Source organism: Pangasianodon hypophthalmus, chromosome 24 (genome assembly GCF_027358585.1).
Source record: "Pangasianodon hypophthalmus isolate fPanHyp1 chromosome 24, fPanHyp1.pri, whole genome shotgun sequence".
Classification (NCBI taxonomy): domain Eukaryota; kingdom Metazoa; phylum Chordata; class Actinopteri; order Siluriformes; family Pangasiidae; genus Pangasianodon; species Pangasianodon hypophthalmus.
The window spans coordinates 6338702-6355392 of NC_069733.1; the positions used below are offsets into that span (position 1 = coordinate 6338702).

Consider the following 16691-nt stretch of genomic DNA (forward strand, 5'->3'; position numbering starts at 1 on the left):
TGAAAAAAATGGCAGTCATTCCTCCGGTAAATTTCTAGAGTCCTGTAGTATCTAGGCCAAGGCACACTGAAGCTGTTCTGGTGGCTTGTGGTGGCCTATCACCTTACTAAAACACTTTATGTTGGTTTTTCTTTGAATTTCTCACGTCTGTGAAACTGTTTAATTAACTCTTCTGTTAATAATTTATTTTGGGTGAAATGTGTTGTATGCCTTCTCTGACTTGCTTGTGCTTTTAAGCCTTATGTGGTAATCAAATAGGACTTGATAAGGGAACTAACATCATCTTTTATTTATTTTATTTTCATTCAGAAACTTGGGTAACTGCAGGAATTCATTTATGTTTTCACACAATTGCCAGTGTCTGTATTGTACACTGCTGCCCCATCTATGATGTCTGTAAATAATACTGCAAATTTATGTCTAATTTAATGGGGCAAATATACAAACATTTTTATTTTTGTTGTTTTCAAAAAGTGTGTAACTGGTTAATGGTTCTATCATGCACTAAACAAAGTAACTTTCAAAACTGAGCATTTAATTGTCCTTCGAACAATAAACACTGTATGATAGCACAACACAATTAACCCATTCTCATTGTACTGATATATAAAAATGACATTTTTCATTTTCCAGGTGAAGCCCAATGGTGCTAAAACAGCAACAACAACAACAATAAAATAACTGGGGAAAATGTTTCAACAGCAACCTGTTCAGAGGGCAAGACCCCTTCCATTTTACAAATCAGCATGTATACAATTAATGTATGCAACATTCAATAGAATTATGTAAATACCTGGAACACAAGGATAAAATTACAATTGTACAAAAATAGATATTTCTATTTAAACCAAACTTTTTTCATGGTTTGCCAAAACCTTACTTATCATGGGGAAAGTATATCAGCTGTCTCTGTTGGTCTACTAAACCCTGTTTGTCTTCTATGAGGCCCAACACCCTGGATTATTCTAGATTCCGGCCTTTTAGAATTTTGGCCTTGATTTCTGCTCCAATAAATGTAAGATGATGTTTTTTTTGTACTTCCTATGACTTTATGCTGGTGTTTAAAGCCCAGACACTGTTTTAAACCTGGTTTCAGGCTACAGGTGAGAAGGGCTTTAGGCAAGACAAAAGGAATAAAACGTGATATTGTGAAACATATGATATTGAAAAAACACCACTGTTAGGGTTTTGTGATTTTTTTATGTGATGAAACTGCATGTAAACCATGTATGTGCCTGAGTGGTAGCTTCTGCTTTCATTGAGTTATATATGTGACTATTGAAACTGCAATCAGTGACCGTGCTGAGATTCTGCACAGTCTGGTTATGAAAATCTGTAATAATAACAATAATAATAATAATATCAAATGTATATTTACTGTATAAGAACACTGCGTTAGTTTAGCCTGGCTCAGTTTGCAAGAGGTTCCTTTTAGCAAACATCACAACAATCTGTCTGTTCCTTATAAGACAGAAAGTAATTGCACAATATGTGTCTGATTAATACTATAATATAAAAAGTGTTTTGCAAAGCCTGAGGTCTGGTTATTTCGCAATGCTTGCCAAGTCTGAACACTGTCAAACAATGAAGGATTCTTCAGATTTCTGTTTCAGCATAATGTTGAACTGTAGTATCACCTGTGAGACACCAGGTGGCAGAGTAAGCTCTTCTCAAACCTTCTACATCCCTGAGGCCAGACCATCATCTGGATTCTCTTAACAGAGGCTATGTTCACATTACAAGTCTTATTCAATTCTGTTTTTTTTTTTTAAATAATATATTGTGAAAGCTGTAGTATCACCTGTGAACACCAGGTGGCAGACTAACCTCTCTCTTTCTGTCTTAACAGGTCACATTCGTGTTTATGTGACCTCAGACCTCTGCCCTGAAATGACTTACATGAACCTATTTTGAAATCAATAACACCACCTGCATGATGAAGTGTCATGAACAACAAGAAACATTTGAGAGACTGTAGTAATGAAATTGTAGCACAATCTGTCATTACAGAGATTTGCTCTCGAGGCAGACAGCTCAGTAGCAGTTATATGACTAAATGAAAATAAAAAAGTCCAGATGGTTTTTGATGGTTTTTCAGCTGTTACTGTCATTTCTCCATTACCTTCTCCTAGGTAGCACTGCTAACAGGCTACCAGCACTAGGTGAATATGACCCCCTCATACGTTTTCATATAATTACATGGCTATGTATCTAGTACCACATATTAGTGTCCCAAATCAGAATTGAGAAGACTGTGTCTCATTTAGGCAAGAAAAAAAAAAAGCCTTTTAATGTGAACGTAGCCTAACTGCATATTTTCATAGCACAAATGCTGCTTTGCTGGGAATCATCACATGACATTTAAATGAAAAACTTTGGAAATACTTGATACATTAATGAGATGAATTATAAAGGCAAAACAATTGATAATCAAACATCTAAAACTTTACACAAACATTAGAGAATCATATTGCTTTTTTCTATCATTAAACTTGAGTCAGGCAAAGAGCACATGTGACATTCATTTTAGACCATTCTGTCATTCATACGCCTCTGCTACAGGCAAACAACACTGCTCCATGCAAAGACCGACTGCTGGCAGCCTCGCTACTTTCAACACTGTTTGAAAAAAACAAATTAAATTAAAATCAGTTAAGTGCTGCAAATACAACCATTTCTTTCTTATACATCCTTCTCTCATCAGTGAATTTTAAAATATTAAAAAAAAAAAAATAGCAAAATTGATGTTGAATATTATAGTACATAAAGTACAGTCCATAACAAAGGCAGTGATGAGGTGTCAGAAAAAGGAGTCCTGTGGTACCGAGGGGTGTTAATGAGGTATTGCAGAATTTTGCATCCGTTCATGAAACCTATACACTCACACTGACCTGAATGTGTACAGATATGAAACTGAGCAGAGACATTGTGAACAGAGTGGACTGCAGAGGTAGGTCACTGTGAGGCAGAATATTTAAGAAATCATTTTGACCACGAGATCTGCTAAAATCTGTGCCAGCTTTCTTCCCAAGCATACGGTTATGACTCTTTTAATCCATCCTCCTTATGAATTACTCCATAGTGAATGGTCTTTGTGTAATTGTATGGATTTGCAAATTCCAAAGATAAAGCACCAAAGCTAATCTGTTTGTCTCCTGGATTGCAAGAGAAGACGTTTAGCAGATAAATGCATCTCATCATGGCCTCCTGAAGGTGATGTGTGCATGAAACTGCAGTGTTCTTTACAGGAATTCTGAGTGACATTGTCATGACATTGTGTTAAGGCACTGCTCCATTATGTCATTTGGTGTGGTGCCTCTAGCATTTCCATTAGAAAAGTGTCAATGGGTGTGTCTCCAATGAGTTTGAAGAAAAAGAGGTGCTCCAGACACTTCAGACCGATGGAGCGCAGAGCAGGCAGTCGGAGTAGCAGTTTAGCAAATCTGCTCAATGCAAGTAAAGAAACAGATGTTATGATACACCTAGTTTAGAAGGTCTACTTGTTGTTCTACTTCTTTAGGGTGCTTTCACATTATTCAGTTTGAATCAAACCCTTGTGCATTTTCTGCCTCGGTGGGGTTCATTTTGGCAGGCGAGAACACAGCAATTGCACTCGGTCTGAGCAAGGTGGTCTCGGTCTTGTTCCAAATGAACTCAAGTGAACTGCAGGACGTGAACCAAACCATTTTGTGACACAAAACATTTTAAACTAGTTATTGATATAATTATCTAATCAATTATTTCGTGGCAGCTCTTACTCTTTGTGTGGTAATTTTGTGATTTCTCTTGTGATTTCAATGCGTACCTTTTTCCCCCCCATTCCTTTATTTCTGAGCAATGACTGAAGGAACTTTACAAGTATGGTTTCAGCCCTACATGTACCCCAAGCAAATTTTTTTGTTTTTTTGTTTTGTTTTTTGTTTTTATGCACTGTGAAACTAAATCAAACAAAACAGCAAACAAACCATATCAATTTCGCTCTGAAACGACAGACTAATAGGTGTGAAAGCACCCTTAAGTAAGTGTAATCTGGCACAAAAAAAAAAACAACCACTCATTGACTTTTTCACTGTCAGAATTACATTAAAGGGATTTTAGATGTGGGCTTCCTCAAGGATTAATACTTACACCAACATCAAAACCATCCACATTTCTAATTTCTACTGATTAACATTCGTTAACTAGACAAAAAATAACTTTGAAATAGTTTCAGACTGTATACCAGAAAAACAGGTGTGTGTATATTTACCTCCCAGGCTGATCGGGGTATTTCTGTTTACAGTAGGCCTCCAGTGAAGCGTATACTCTCTCTCTAAGTGCCTCCACCTCTGTTGGATTAGATAGACCTTTAGAGTCTACAAGTGGAGGAGGGGAAGATATTAGTACATGTTATTTTATGACATATTTCAGAAATCCGTTTGGCTAACATCAGTGCATAAGATACATTATGTATGTTAGGCCTTATACTGCATGATGTCATGTTAAAAGCATTTTTATTTTGTATGAGGTAAGAGATTTCACTGTGCATTGACGATGACATAACTGTTTTTTGTGTTAGAAAAGCCCCCCAGATCATTTAGAAAAGCACAATACAGTGTTAAATAAGATCATGGATGCTGTTTTCATTTGTGGCAGATTATGAAGCACATTCACTACACTATATGCAATTTACTATACTTTTCTCAGATTAGGTTTCTAGGCACTGGATACAGAAAAAATGTAAATGCATTAAATACCATGTTTTTCCTTTTAGACAGGTAATATCTAGTGACAGTGTGTATGAACATGTGTGAGTATATGTGTTTCTGTACCTGGATTGAAAAGTACAATAGCTCGTAGGCATCCAAGCTCAGACTTGTCCATCTGCATGTCTCGCATCTTAGACACCAGCTCTGTCAGCACTCTGTTCCAGTAAAGAAACTCAGTGTAACTTCGCAGTAGTAACCTTTCTGGTTTTACTGATGTGTTTGCTTTCACAAATACTGAGAAAAATGCCTCACGCTGAATGACATCAAAATGACTCATCACTCCTTATCTGTATGAAAACCATTAAGGTACATACAATGGCTTTTTTTCTTTGCACTAAACCAACTGAACATTTAATTAAAAAGGGCACTGACAGATTTCATATGGAAAGTGAAACATGATCTCATAGCTACATAACACTTCCATGTGGCCTAATGTAAAAGTGCTATCAATCTAGCGATACACAGAGTAACGTCCTTAGGAGAGTCATTTTCAAAAACTCACAGATAATGATCTATGGCAGTCGTAAATCTATCGGTCATAAAGGTCCGGTCTGATATCTCAGAACAGGGCTTTCCAACCTGTTAAACAAAACAGCCCGTGTGTGCAGCAGAAGACAGGCAGTGTAAAAGTGAAAAAAAAACAAAAAACTATGACTTGTTGGTCTTTGAGATCTTGTAGGCTAATTTTGGATTCACATTTTTAGATTTTTAGATTAATACTTGAGTTTTAAGGGAGACAGAGCTCATGTTTAACATTGCTGTGCATAAAATCACTGAACATTTTACACAGTTTTACTTGGAAACCTGACAGAATAGGATGATTTGGCTCTGATGTGACATCTAGTGAACACTGCTTTTAAATCTTTATGTAGCCTACATAAGCTATTCTGTGGGTGTGTGAATAATGCCACATTCTCCACGTGTACACAAAATCATGCGATAGACTGGTTAGTCAGGGCAAGGACTGGTTTTTAGTCACATTACCTTACATTAATATAAATCTGACATAAAATTTTTTTAAGTTGGTCAAGGCTTGGGGTCCCAGAAAATTCATAATATCCATTTAAAGTTTGGGAATTGCCACCTTTAGGTAAGACACTGCAGGTAGAGATGACAGTTTTGGTCATGTCAATCATTTTCCAGATTTTTGGGTAAACTGCGTCTACAACATGTCTTCTCTTAAACTTAGCAACTTTGTAAGCTCCACCAACTTGGCACAAGAACGTCATGTCATATATCCCTGAAAAACTTGTTCCACATTATGATATACGATATGTCAATGTAGGTGTCATTATGATATATATACCATATAATATAAACCTTTATAAACCTTATAAACAACACTTACTAGAGTGGAAACACATGAAACCACTGCATTTTAAAATCTGCTTTTTTCTATATTCAGAACCAAAATCTCAGTTTCAGAAGACCTGTATTCATGAAATTTCACATGCTCATTCCTATTCCTAATTAAGATATTACAGAGGAAATTCCCAAAATATTGATTATTGTCTGAATTATGTGAGATTTTAGACTGCAAAAACGATTTCTATAACAGTGCATGGTATGTTCTTGATTAAACCATAAAGTAATAATATAAAACAAAAAAACACCAAAAAGTCTTTCTTTTGAGAACATCTTCACAGTTACTTTAATTCTAACATCAAAACACTTAATTTTTCATTGTATTATGTATGCTGATTTATGCTAATTTAATTAGACCAAGCCTCATTTGAATAAAAAATTTACATTTTGGAAACATGTCCAGTACAAAAAAATACTTTTAGGAGTCAACTGGAGTGACTGTGATATCTTTTGCTTTAAAAAAGACCCTATTCACCTATAGTACCTAGCCTTACATGACACTGTTTACAGCATTAGGTAACCTATGGTAAATTAGGTAAACTATGAACCTCAGCTTCAAATCATAAAGTATCAAATCATAAGTAATGTTGACAAAGTAATAAAGTAAGACATGCACTAATTGACATTTGTTTAAATGTAACTGAAATACGCAAGTATTGATAAATGTTTATTTAACTTACAGCATGTTCCTTAATGTTAATAGTTTAACTCAGGTCTCCATGCTGAAACCTGCTTTTCAGCCTCAGGTCTGAATTTTGCCAGTTTATAAACACGAACATGCCAATTACGGTGATCATATTGATCATTGTGGACTTAATTTTACTCATTTATGGTATGAATGTTGATTAATGAAGGTGTTGATTATTTTGCTTATTTGGTTTATTAATCTAGAAACACATGCTTTGTTCATTGTTTGGTTCATAACTATTGTGTAAGTAATATTAGGTAAAGGAGCCTTAGTGTACAGTGTTACTAAAGCATTTTATACTCTGAAATGGTTTCATGTTGTGTGCAAGAAAAAACACAGGAATGATAATAATGAGGAAATGAGCATGGCAGTGCTTTAGAAGAGCCTTCGGTCTCTGCGACCATGCACCAACTCCTTATCTACCTTATTATCAAACACGTCTGTGTTAACTTTGATAACATGGTTGTTTATGATTTGATGGTAAAGACCTGCCGATCAGACAACATTACGCTGGGTTACATTACACTGCATTTTGTGTTTGTGTGTATGTGTGTGTAAATGCGCCAATGCGTATGGGAGATAATGAGATGCACTGAAGTGTATGTTTGTGCTGATTATCTAGAAAGCTTGTTTCCCAATACAGTTTTACTTTAGCGATTTCCAACAGCCTGGGAACCTCTACGCTAAAAGCCCATAAGCTTTCCATGAACTGAACTGACACACACTTCTTAGTTTCCACTGCAAAGATGTGTGAAGGCAGCAGACACTCACCTATCAAAAATGGCACCTACTCCAGCGCTATGTGCACTGTTTCTATGGACATGGAGGCCTGTTGCTAACAATATGCCATCTTTCACACTTATCGAGCGGTGTGAGAAAGAAGCGATGAGGAGCTCGTTCCACCCTGTGAGAGATAAAGAGAGACAGGCAGCCTTCAGCCTCTGAACAGAAACATGAGAAAAGTCAGAAAGAAGATGATACATACTGGTGGCCATTTGAGGTAACCGCATGTTTTTGTCAAGAAAGTCAACAAAAACTGGGAACAGCTTTGTTTGTTTTAAAAGTGTCAAACATAGATTAAGTCTAAATACGCTCCAACAAGGTCAGAGTTTAGCATGCACACATAGCATGCAACAATGTCGAGTGTCCTCAGGGAACCTCAGGCCTGTGGAACACATGCGGCATGAGAACAAAAAGACGCATTTGCTCTGTCAACAGTCATTGTTACCTACGTTTTTATCATGCATTACAACGTAATCACAATAATGTTTTTTCTATGCTTAATACATTTACATGCACATTTTCATCAAACAACTTATTAGTATTATATCTCTAAAATTATTCAGACTGACAGCTCAGCTCTTCATGTTACAGAGAATACTCATGTGTTCAGCTGAATTATGGGATTGCCTTCTTACATATTATGCCTATTAAAATGTCCAAAATAAAGGACCTCATGAAATAGTACTGCACAAATGGTGACTAAAAATGTTTCATACCTAGGCTGTTTCCTCCCATATGGAACGCACAGATAGAGTGTATATTTTTCTCGATGTTAATATTGCATGTGCTGAATATCCAACTGATTATGGGAAAAATGCCTATTATGCAGTAGTAAACACGAAATGTGCTTATTTAAGTGGCCAGTACTGTTTCCAAATACCTGAGTGCTCAAGACTAGGACATGTATGTCATATACAGTTATATACTGTATGATTATGTCTATGTAGCCAATGTACAATATTGAGGCACAAACAAGTAAAAATTACATTTCTTCATCAAATGTAATCAAAAGCAGCTTATTTTTGTGTGATTATATTGGTACCTGCTCGTAAAAGAATGACCTGGTCATCCAAAGGCAGGTCGGAAAAGTGTGGTATCCTCTTTGCCCATTCCACTAATGTGAAGAGCTGCTTATCAGCAGCTTGGCAAATATTTGTAACGGGGTCGTTGGGCTGCGGAGAAAGAGATAGAGAGAGAAAAGACAGCTTCATGTTAATAAATATGCTGCTACAGCACTGAGTTAAATATATAACAAAATCATAATTTCTTTCTAACTATATTGGGTTTCGTGGGAAATTCTATCCAAAACGACTGTTGAATGTTTGTACAGTTTCAGGGTAACTCAGCGAAAAGAGGACAATATGACAGAAAGTGTCTGAAAGAAAAAAAACCTGTCCATGAAGCACAGAGTCAGAGGAATACTAAACAAGCTGAAGAGGATTTCATTTAATCCCCACCTACAATACACCTGGGAGGAATCTCCAAGGGCCTGCACTTGTGTTGAGTTTACTTTTGAAGGTTAAAACTGAGACTAGATTTACTTCTTTCTTATTTTCTGACTACCTTTAAATGAACATTGTCTATCACAGTTTCTTAAGGTTTCCCCTAATGTAGTCAGTCAGCCCCAAAATGTTCAGATTTAGGTTTGATTTTTTTAAACTAAGAGGCTAATGTATATAAAAATGTACAGGAAACTAGTTACAGATACTACTACTGATTTGAGCTATGCAATGTGTTTTTGTTAATAACAGTTTTTTTTAAAATTAATGATAGTCTTAGAAACCAGACAAACAAGTATATCTGAGATATTTATGAGGTATTTGGAGTTTGAGGTAAGTATGTGATGATCTGCACAATGTGAAACTTTGACATATAAGCTTCTTGTCAGCTACATTAACCTCACAGCTCCTCTGCAACTAACGCAACAAATTCTGGACACCAAAAGTGTCTTGGCATGTCTTGGCTCTCTTGGGGTAGGTTAAGGGATTTGTACATTTTATTTTTGGCCAAATATTATTTCTTTTCTTTTTTTATTATTATTATTATTCTGAAACCAAACCTTTGTGTCTATGTGCATGTGTGCCTCTGTCTGTCTGTAACTATGTGCATGGGAGTCTGGGGGGAAAAATACAGAGATGTCATAGTGACAGGAGAGGGAGAAAAACAAACATTCACTCAATCAGACGAAGGCGAGTCTGACAGAGAATGTAAAAGTTCACTTCTGTTGACGCATATTAGAAAAGCATTTCAACTATCACTCTGGGTCATTTTCACAGAACATTTCATAATATCAGCCATGTCTTAAACATATTTCAAGCAGGCATCTCAAAAAGTTCAGTAAAGCCAGGGGGAAGTAGGATTCGTCAGAATCAGGTTTCATTCAAAAGGCGCTTTTCCAGACACAAGGACAAAGCACACCAAGTAGTGTTGAGCAAGATGTAAATGCTAGATTTTCAAATACTGTTGTTATGGTTGACAAAATCTACGAAGACAACTGATGTATGTGCCGTAAAACATTACTTACTGCAAAACATTTGCACATAGGACCTTGCAGGTTGTGGAGAATAGGAGTTGTGATTGCTTTAACTTGTTTCAGGAAGGACAGAAAAAAATGCATTCTGTATTCTTCAAATCACAATGCACTTAGAATTTTAGGAACATAAATTTTCCTAAATTTTGCATTTTTAAAATATTTGTTCTATGGTTGGTAAAACACTACAGTATCTGTTTGATCATTGCTGAGTTAGACAGGAAAATATAATCCAAAACATGATGTTACTGAGCTGCTCTGTAATAGTAATTCACAGTAATTTACAGTCAAAGCTGTCGGTTCAAGTTGGCGGGAAATTTCAAGCTCATGCATGATAACCTAAGAAGAACAGCCAAAAGTCTTGCCTCCAAATTTCTGACATGGCTTAACAGAGAGCTGTAGTAATCATTAGAGAGAAGCCTTTGCCTTTCAACAAGACAATTTTCTTTGAGCTAGCACGCTACTATCAGCCTCTGGGACACACTAAGAGCTGGGAACAGCATGTAACGTCACTCTGCAGGTTTGAACAAGCAGTGCACTGACAGATCGTAGGGAAGAGAATGTTTTAGATGAAAACGTTTTAGATGTTAAACTTTGAAATCAATTTGGTAATTCATAAACACAGCAGTGTGGAACCACATTTAAGCACAAAACAGCTGCTGGTAGAAGCTAAAAAAGCTAAATATTATGTCAGTTCACCAGTGGGATCTATAGTAAGTGTAGAATGTGGTTTTCAACATAACTGTAGAATGTGGTTTGTGGCTCACATAACATAACTCGCAACAGCATTTTTCTACTGGACAGAGCAAAATTCTTAAATCTTACATTCAGTAGCTTTCAAGGTGCAAGAGTCGATTTTTTTTATTTCATCCTAGTTCAAATAATGTGGAAAAGTATGTAGAAATGATACAAAAATAACAGATGGTTTAAACCATGGCCTCAGCACAAGTGTATTACATGGCTGAGAAAACCCATTCAAAAAACTGCCTTCTGGTCTGGAAGCCTTGTTTGTGTTTGGATGGGCTTCTTGTCAGTCATTTTACAGACACTCCCCAATGCTCCTTCATTCTGCCCCATCTCAGCCTGAAATCAGTGCAGCCAGATAATTCTCCTGTGAGCAAAAACCACTCTCTGCTTTGAAAAAATATAAGCACATGAAATGCAGTAAAACCAGAATAAACACTGGCAGTGCTTTTCCAAGATGGAGTAATTATATTACTGGTGAAGGAGATGAAGCTGGATGCAGAATTAGCAATGTTGCTCCTGGACAGATAAGTAAATGTAATCTGTATAAGTGCTGAATTGTTTGACCGGCTAGCTTTACATAACGAATTAAGCAGATATATTTTTTTCATTGCAAAGAGAAAAAGAGAAAAGGACAGTGAATACATTCGTGAACATCCTCATAAATCACAATGAATCAAATTTTGTGTGTTTATAGAGTTGTAACATATAGAGTCACCAGCCTCTCTTTTTTTCTCTTGACTGAAGTTAATAAGACAAAACATATCTCCTCTGTACTGTATAACAGTATAAATACAGTATAAATACTGTTACAATACAAAGTCTTAAAAATGTATTGATATAAAATTTAGGTTATTTAGCAAACTTCTATTCCCAGTGGAGGTTGTAAATACTGGAAGATCACTGCTGTCCTGTATCTTGTTATAGGAAGGTATAATGGTTCACTGCCACAATGCATTACTCTGTACAGGTGGACACCCCGTCCAGAGAGAGCCCCTTCCTGTCAGAGTCCATTAAACACACTTCCATCATTTCTAAAATAGTAAATCTACAAACTGCAATTTTAGATATCTGGGAGAAAATCTCTCCTGTGCCTGTGAGTTTCAGTGTGGTCTAATCGAGATGGAACAGCTGCATGAAGTAGTTGAGTTGATGTATCAGAGCGACAGTGTGATCTGAGAGTGTGTGTTTGAAAGAGACGGAGAAAGAGAGAGCTGTCTTACAGAGTTGGCAGCCGCACCAACGCTGCCTTCCACATAGGTTTCGGTTTTGGGCTCCACTGCCAGCTCAGCTTCCAGAATCTTCTCCACTGGCATCTCTTCACTGGTACAGCCCGCCAGCTCCAATTCAGCTTCACTCTTTTCTCTCGCCCGCTGCCGCTCCTCCTGGACAGCTGGAGGGACACACACACGCGCACGCAAACACAAACACAAAAGGAATTATTTATATGCAGTATATGTGGATCAGGAGAATACATATCATACATACAAATTTACTCAAAAACGAAGTACGGTGCCCTCAAGAATTATTGGCACCCTTCATGAAAATGAAAACATTTATACATAAAACAAATAACACGGTGATATTTTGAGCTCAAACTTACAGGAAGATTGTATAATTTAATATAAGCATGTTTTTTCCAACAATTAATATGTTGTGATGGCCGCCCTAGACAGAATAACTGTAATGTCTAACAAGGTTAGAAATACTTGTGAAGGGATTTTAGCCCATTCCTCCATGCAGAACAGTGCATGGGAAACAGGACATGGTTCAAGGCAGCAACAGAATTCTTGGGGACTGAGAGTAAATGACAAAAGTTTTTCAAGACTGACAATTGTTTGCATTTATTTAAAATATTCCTTAGGGGTGTCAACAACTTATCTGTCACATACTGTTTAGAATAAACATTTTAATTCAAAAAGTGGTTCTAGAGAGAATTGTTTTTTGTTAAGACAAATTAGAATTATTGCATGTAATGTTTATTTTGCTGAATTTTATAATGGGCGCTGAAAATTTTTGAAGGCACTGTATGTAATGTATTTATGATAACATTAGCACTCACACAGAAACACACAGACAAACATACAGACAAACACCCCCACATACACATACAGCTGCTTTTACTTTGCTCCCTGGCTACAGTTCTCCACAGCAATGGCACAGTCTGCTTTTAATAGAATGGAGGACATTATTCACAGACATCAGAGAGCTAAATCCAATGCAGCCATAATTACACAAATCCAGGAAGTTAAACCTTCTCTGCCTGGTCTCTGAGACTATATATATATATATGACTATATGTTATTTGGCTGCAGTCCAATAACAATATGATTCAGTAAATTGAACAGACCTCCATTTTACCAATAGCTGCTGTGTAATGGCCAATAAAACTGCCCTTTCTACTTTCTATATGTTGATGAATTTGACAGTTATGCCTTGTAAGGAAAAAGGCCAACAAACGGAGTGTGTTTGCATGTCCACTGGTTTTGAACAAGGTGAAAAACAAGTCTGTCTTGTATTTGGGAACATTTTACTCTTTCCCACTACTGTCTATAAAAGTATTTTTATAACTTTCCACTGTTCCCCCATCTACGTTGAGAAACACCAAACCTCAACGGTCCTGAACTTTTTTTTTTTAATCAAACCAAACAAGTCAATCTTACATGCCATTGTGCCTGCATGCTTCTTACATTCCCAGATAGCTGGCTTGAATTACAGAGGCCACATAAACACCCAGTCTTGGCTAAAATGATTCTAAGGAAAAGTGACACCAGATGCAGGGATCTATCAACAAAAAATCTGACTCTGAAGCACTACCACAAGATTCGCTCACAAACACAGACACTCAGAGGAAGGCAGGTGAACCTCGACTTAGACACGAGAGCTTTGTTCAGGCAGGCAGCCCAAATCAGATTTTTTGGCATACTGTAACAGACCAGGAAGGATTTCCTGCAGGCAAAAAGACATAAAATACGACTTTTGCAATCATGACATGTATGTGTTGATATGCAAGTCAGTTTGACCAGTCAAATCATGTTTCATAGATCGCAATGACATCAACAGATTGCAACAAGAAAATTTTTTGGAGATATTTCCACATTTTTCCCCATTTTCTCCCCAAATTGGTCGGAGGGTGAAGGCTAACACATACTTCCTCAGGGACACGTGAAGCTGGCCAACCACATCTCTTCAGATTTTGCTGCTCAAGCTTCGTTACTGGGCAACATAACACACTCAGAGGAAAGTGCCGTCTGCGCTCTTCCTAACATATGAGCTCACAGATACCCACGATTGGCTAGTCTATAGCTAGCATGAAGCCAGGTCAGATAAGCATGGCCAAGATCCTTCTCTTTTCACAGAAAGAGGCAATTTAACTGACATGGCAGACAACTAACTGCAGACCTGCTCGGACCTTGCCTCTTGACTTGACAAACACAAAAGTTTCTCTCATTACATTACACACACACATACACTTTTGTGTTTGTCAAGTATATATATATATATATATATATATATATATATATATATATATATATACACACACACACATACACCAGAACGCTCACTCACTTCCTAATGCACTGCTTCACTCACATACTTATGCTCTTACACACCTCCTTAATCCCTCCATCACTCTCTCACAGCAATGGTACTTTAATAACCAATGTGGATGTCCCAACAATTTCATTTGGTCAGTTGTTATTTGCCATCCAGATGCTTAACTGGGATTTAGGAAATAAAATCAAAATTGTCATGCTGTGTGAACAAAGTGATACACACAAAACGTGGAGGAAATAAGTAAAGAGCACCTTCTCTCTTCATGCCCATGGCCAGACACTTCTGGTAGCGGCAGTACTGGCAGCGGTTGCGCTGGCGCTTGTCGATCGGACAGTCCTTGGTGTCTCGGCAGGTGTAAGTCAGGTCTTTCCTCACCGTGCGCTTGAAGAAGCCTTTGCAGCCTTCGCAGCTGTACACGCCGTAGTGTTTACCTGAAAGAGCGGCTCATCCATTAATACTGTTGCCTGCAGAAAAGGAATGTTAATGTTTATGTAAATGTCTCACCTGAAGATCGATCGCCGCAGATGGCACAGATGTGTTTGGTGAGAGACAACGAGGTGCCGGTCGGCTGAGCTGGAACCTTCATGACTCCGTTCAGGCCCAGAGGAGGTTTGATGTCTTCCGGGCTGCTGACTGACGTCATGGGGGAGCTGAGCTGAAACACAAACACACACACACACACACAGACACACACGATGAGGCTGAGAACCAGGCAGGAGCCCACTGTCTCAAATTCACAAACAGAGAGCAAACTGCTACAGTGAAAATTACACAGATGATCATTACAATCAAACTAAATTTCTATATGTTTTTGCTAATTTCAAATCTTCTTATAAATAAGTAAACATAAATTTACTTTCTATATAGAACAAGAATATTTCAAGTTTGAAAAAAAATCTTATATTAGGTTTATTGTAATCATATAAAAGAAATTACTAGATAAATGTAACCATATTCAAGATTTCCACTTGCTAAGATGTAATTTTTTTGCAGTATGAGTCCATGAACACACAGGCTGTATTCATCCATCTATCTAAGGTGTTCCATCTTTTGTGAATTAACTTTACCCTGAAATGAGAGAATGGAAATCTGAGTGATCTTGACCCTGCTGGAAACTGAAACTCCATCTTAAACTTCTCTCTCTTCTCTCCATTCTCCTCATTCACAGACACACATAAGGGATAAAAAGAAGCAGCAGGATTCTCAGGGGCAGTGTTTCATTTCCATAAAGTAAACTATTCTCTCATATAAAGCAAGTTTTTGAAACAGGCTGCAGTCTCCACATTTCATTCCTCTCTAACAGTCCATAGGAGAGCCACAGTGTGTACACCTGCATGATTGTCATCACACACACCTACAAGAAACACTCAAGCAAATATGACATTTCCCTTTTCTTGTCTTTCATTGTTTTTATTCCGTTTGCTTTAGTCTGAACACTAAAACAAATAATCCATGTCTAATTTTCATTTCTTGCTTATTTGTTCTTTTTTAGAAGATAATAATTTAAATAATTGCAAACAAAAAAATTAGATTTCAACATTAAGGGAGTGAAATCAGCATTCAAATAATATTTTGAAGCAGAACTATGACAGACATGAATGTGATTGATTGATTTATAATTTATTTATTTATTTATGCTTTTGTGCAGTAAGGACATTTATACCACTGTGCAGCTGAATTCTTGAATCTGAGTGGTCAGAATGTGTGCATTACTTTTGTATAACCGCATGGCTCGGACAGTAGTTTTGGACTCATTCACTCACATACACATTCGCTCATTTACACACTCGGTCACAATCTAATCTACAATCTTGCTATGCGTTCACTATATGCTCCGGACTCAGTGGTCAAGCAAATACCACTGAAGGTCTCATATTATTTTAAGACAACCATAAATTCTTTCCCCTCAGATACCAGAAGATATAAACACATAAACATTGCCACAGTTTCTCTGATGTGAGTTTAATAAGGAACAGAGGATCTCATACAGAGAAAAACAATAAAATTTTCCTGGACTATCTGAGCAAAAATACAGCTAGACATACAGTGCTGCAGTCCAGGAGGTATGACATATACATATATAAAAATATATTTACATTGTAAAGGCATCTCCTGTGCACAGCCCACTTCAGGTCACCCCACAGATTTTTAGTTGGATTCAGGTCTGGGCTCTGGTTAGGTCATTCAAAAACATTGATCTTCTTTTGATTAAGCCATTACTTTGTTGATTTGGATGTATGCTTTGGGTCATTGTCGTGCTGAAAGGTGAAATTCC

At 37.1% G+C, this 16691-nt stretch overlaps 1 protein-coding gene across 4 annotated transcripts in view; it reads right to left on the reverse strand.

Moving 5' to 3' along the window:
- Nucleotides 1–514: 514 nt before the first annotated feature.
- rxrab (retinoid x receptor, alpha b) overlaps nucleotides 515–16691 on the reverse strand; it is a 47246-nt gene continuing 31069 nt past the window's right edge. For 2 of the 4 annotated variants that reach the window (XM_026939820.3, XM_026939821.3), the window contains 8 exons: nucleotides 14921–15071; nucleotides 14668–14847; nucleotides 12082–12251; nucleotides 8627–8756; nucleotides 7573–7705; nucleotides 4812–4903; nucleotides 4250–4355; nucleotides 515–3443 (listed from right to left, as the gene is read on the reverse strand). In XM_026939820.3, coding sequence (XP_026795621.1) covers nucleotides 3296–3443; nucleotides 4250–4355; nucleotides 4812–4903; nucleotides 7573–7705; nucleotides 8627–8756; nucleotides 12082–12251; nucleotides 14668–14847; nucleotides 14921–15071 — 1110 coding nt within the window. In that variant the 3' untranslated portion in view covers nucleotides 515–3295. Of the gene's footprint in view, nucleotides 3444–4249; nucleotides 4356–4811; nucleotides 4904–5037; nucleotides 5328–7572; nucleotides 7706–8626; nucleotides 8757–12081; nucleotides 12252–14667; nucleotides 14848–14920; nucleotides 15072–16691 lie in introns of those variants that run through there. The other 2 variants (XR_008300832.1, XM_026939822.3) reach the window with 2 other exon arrangements.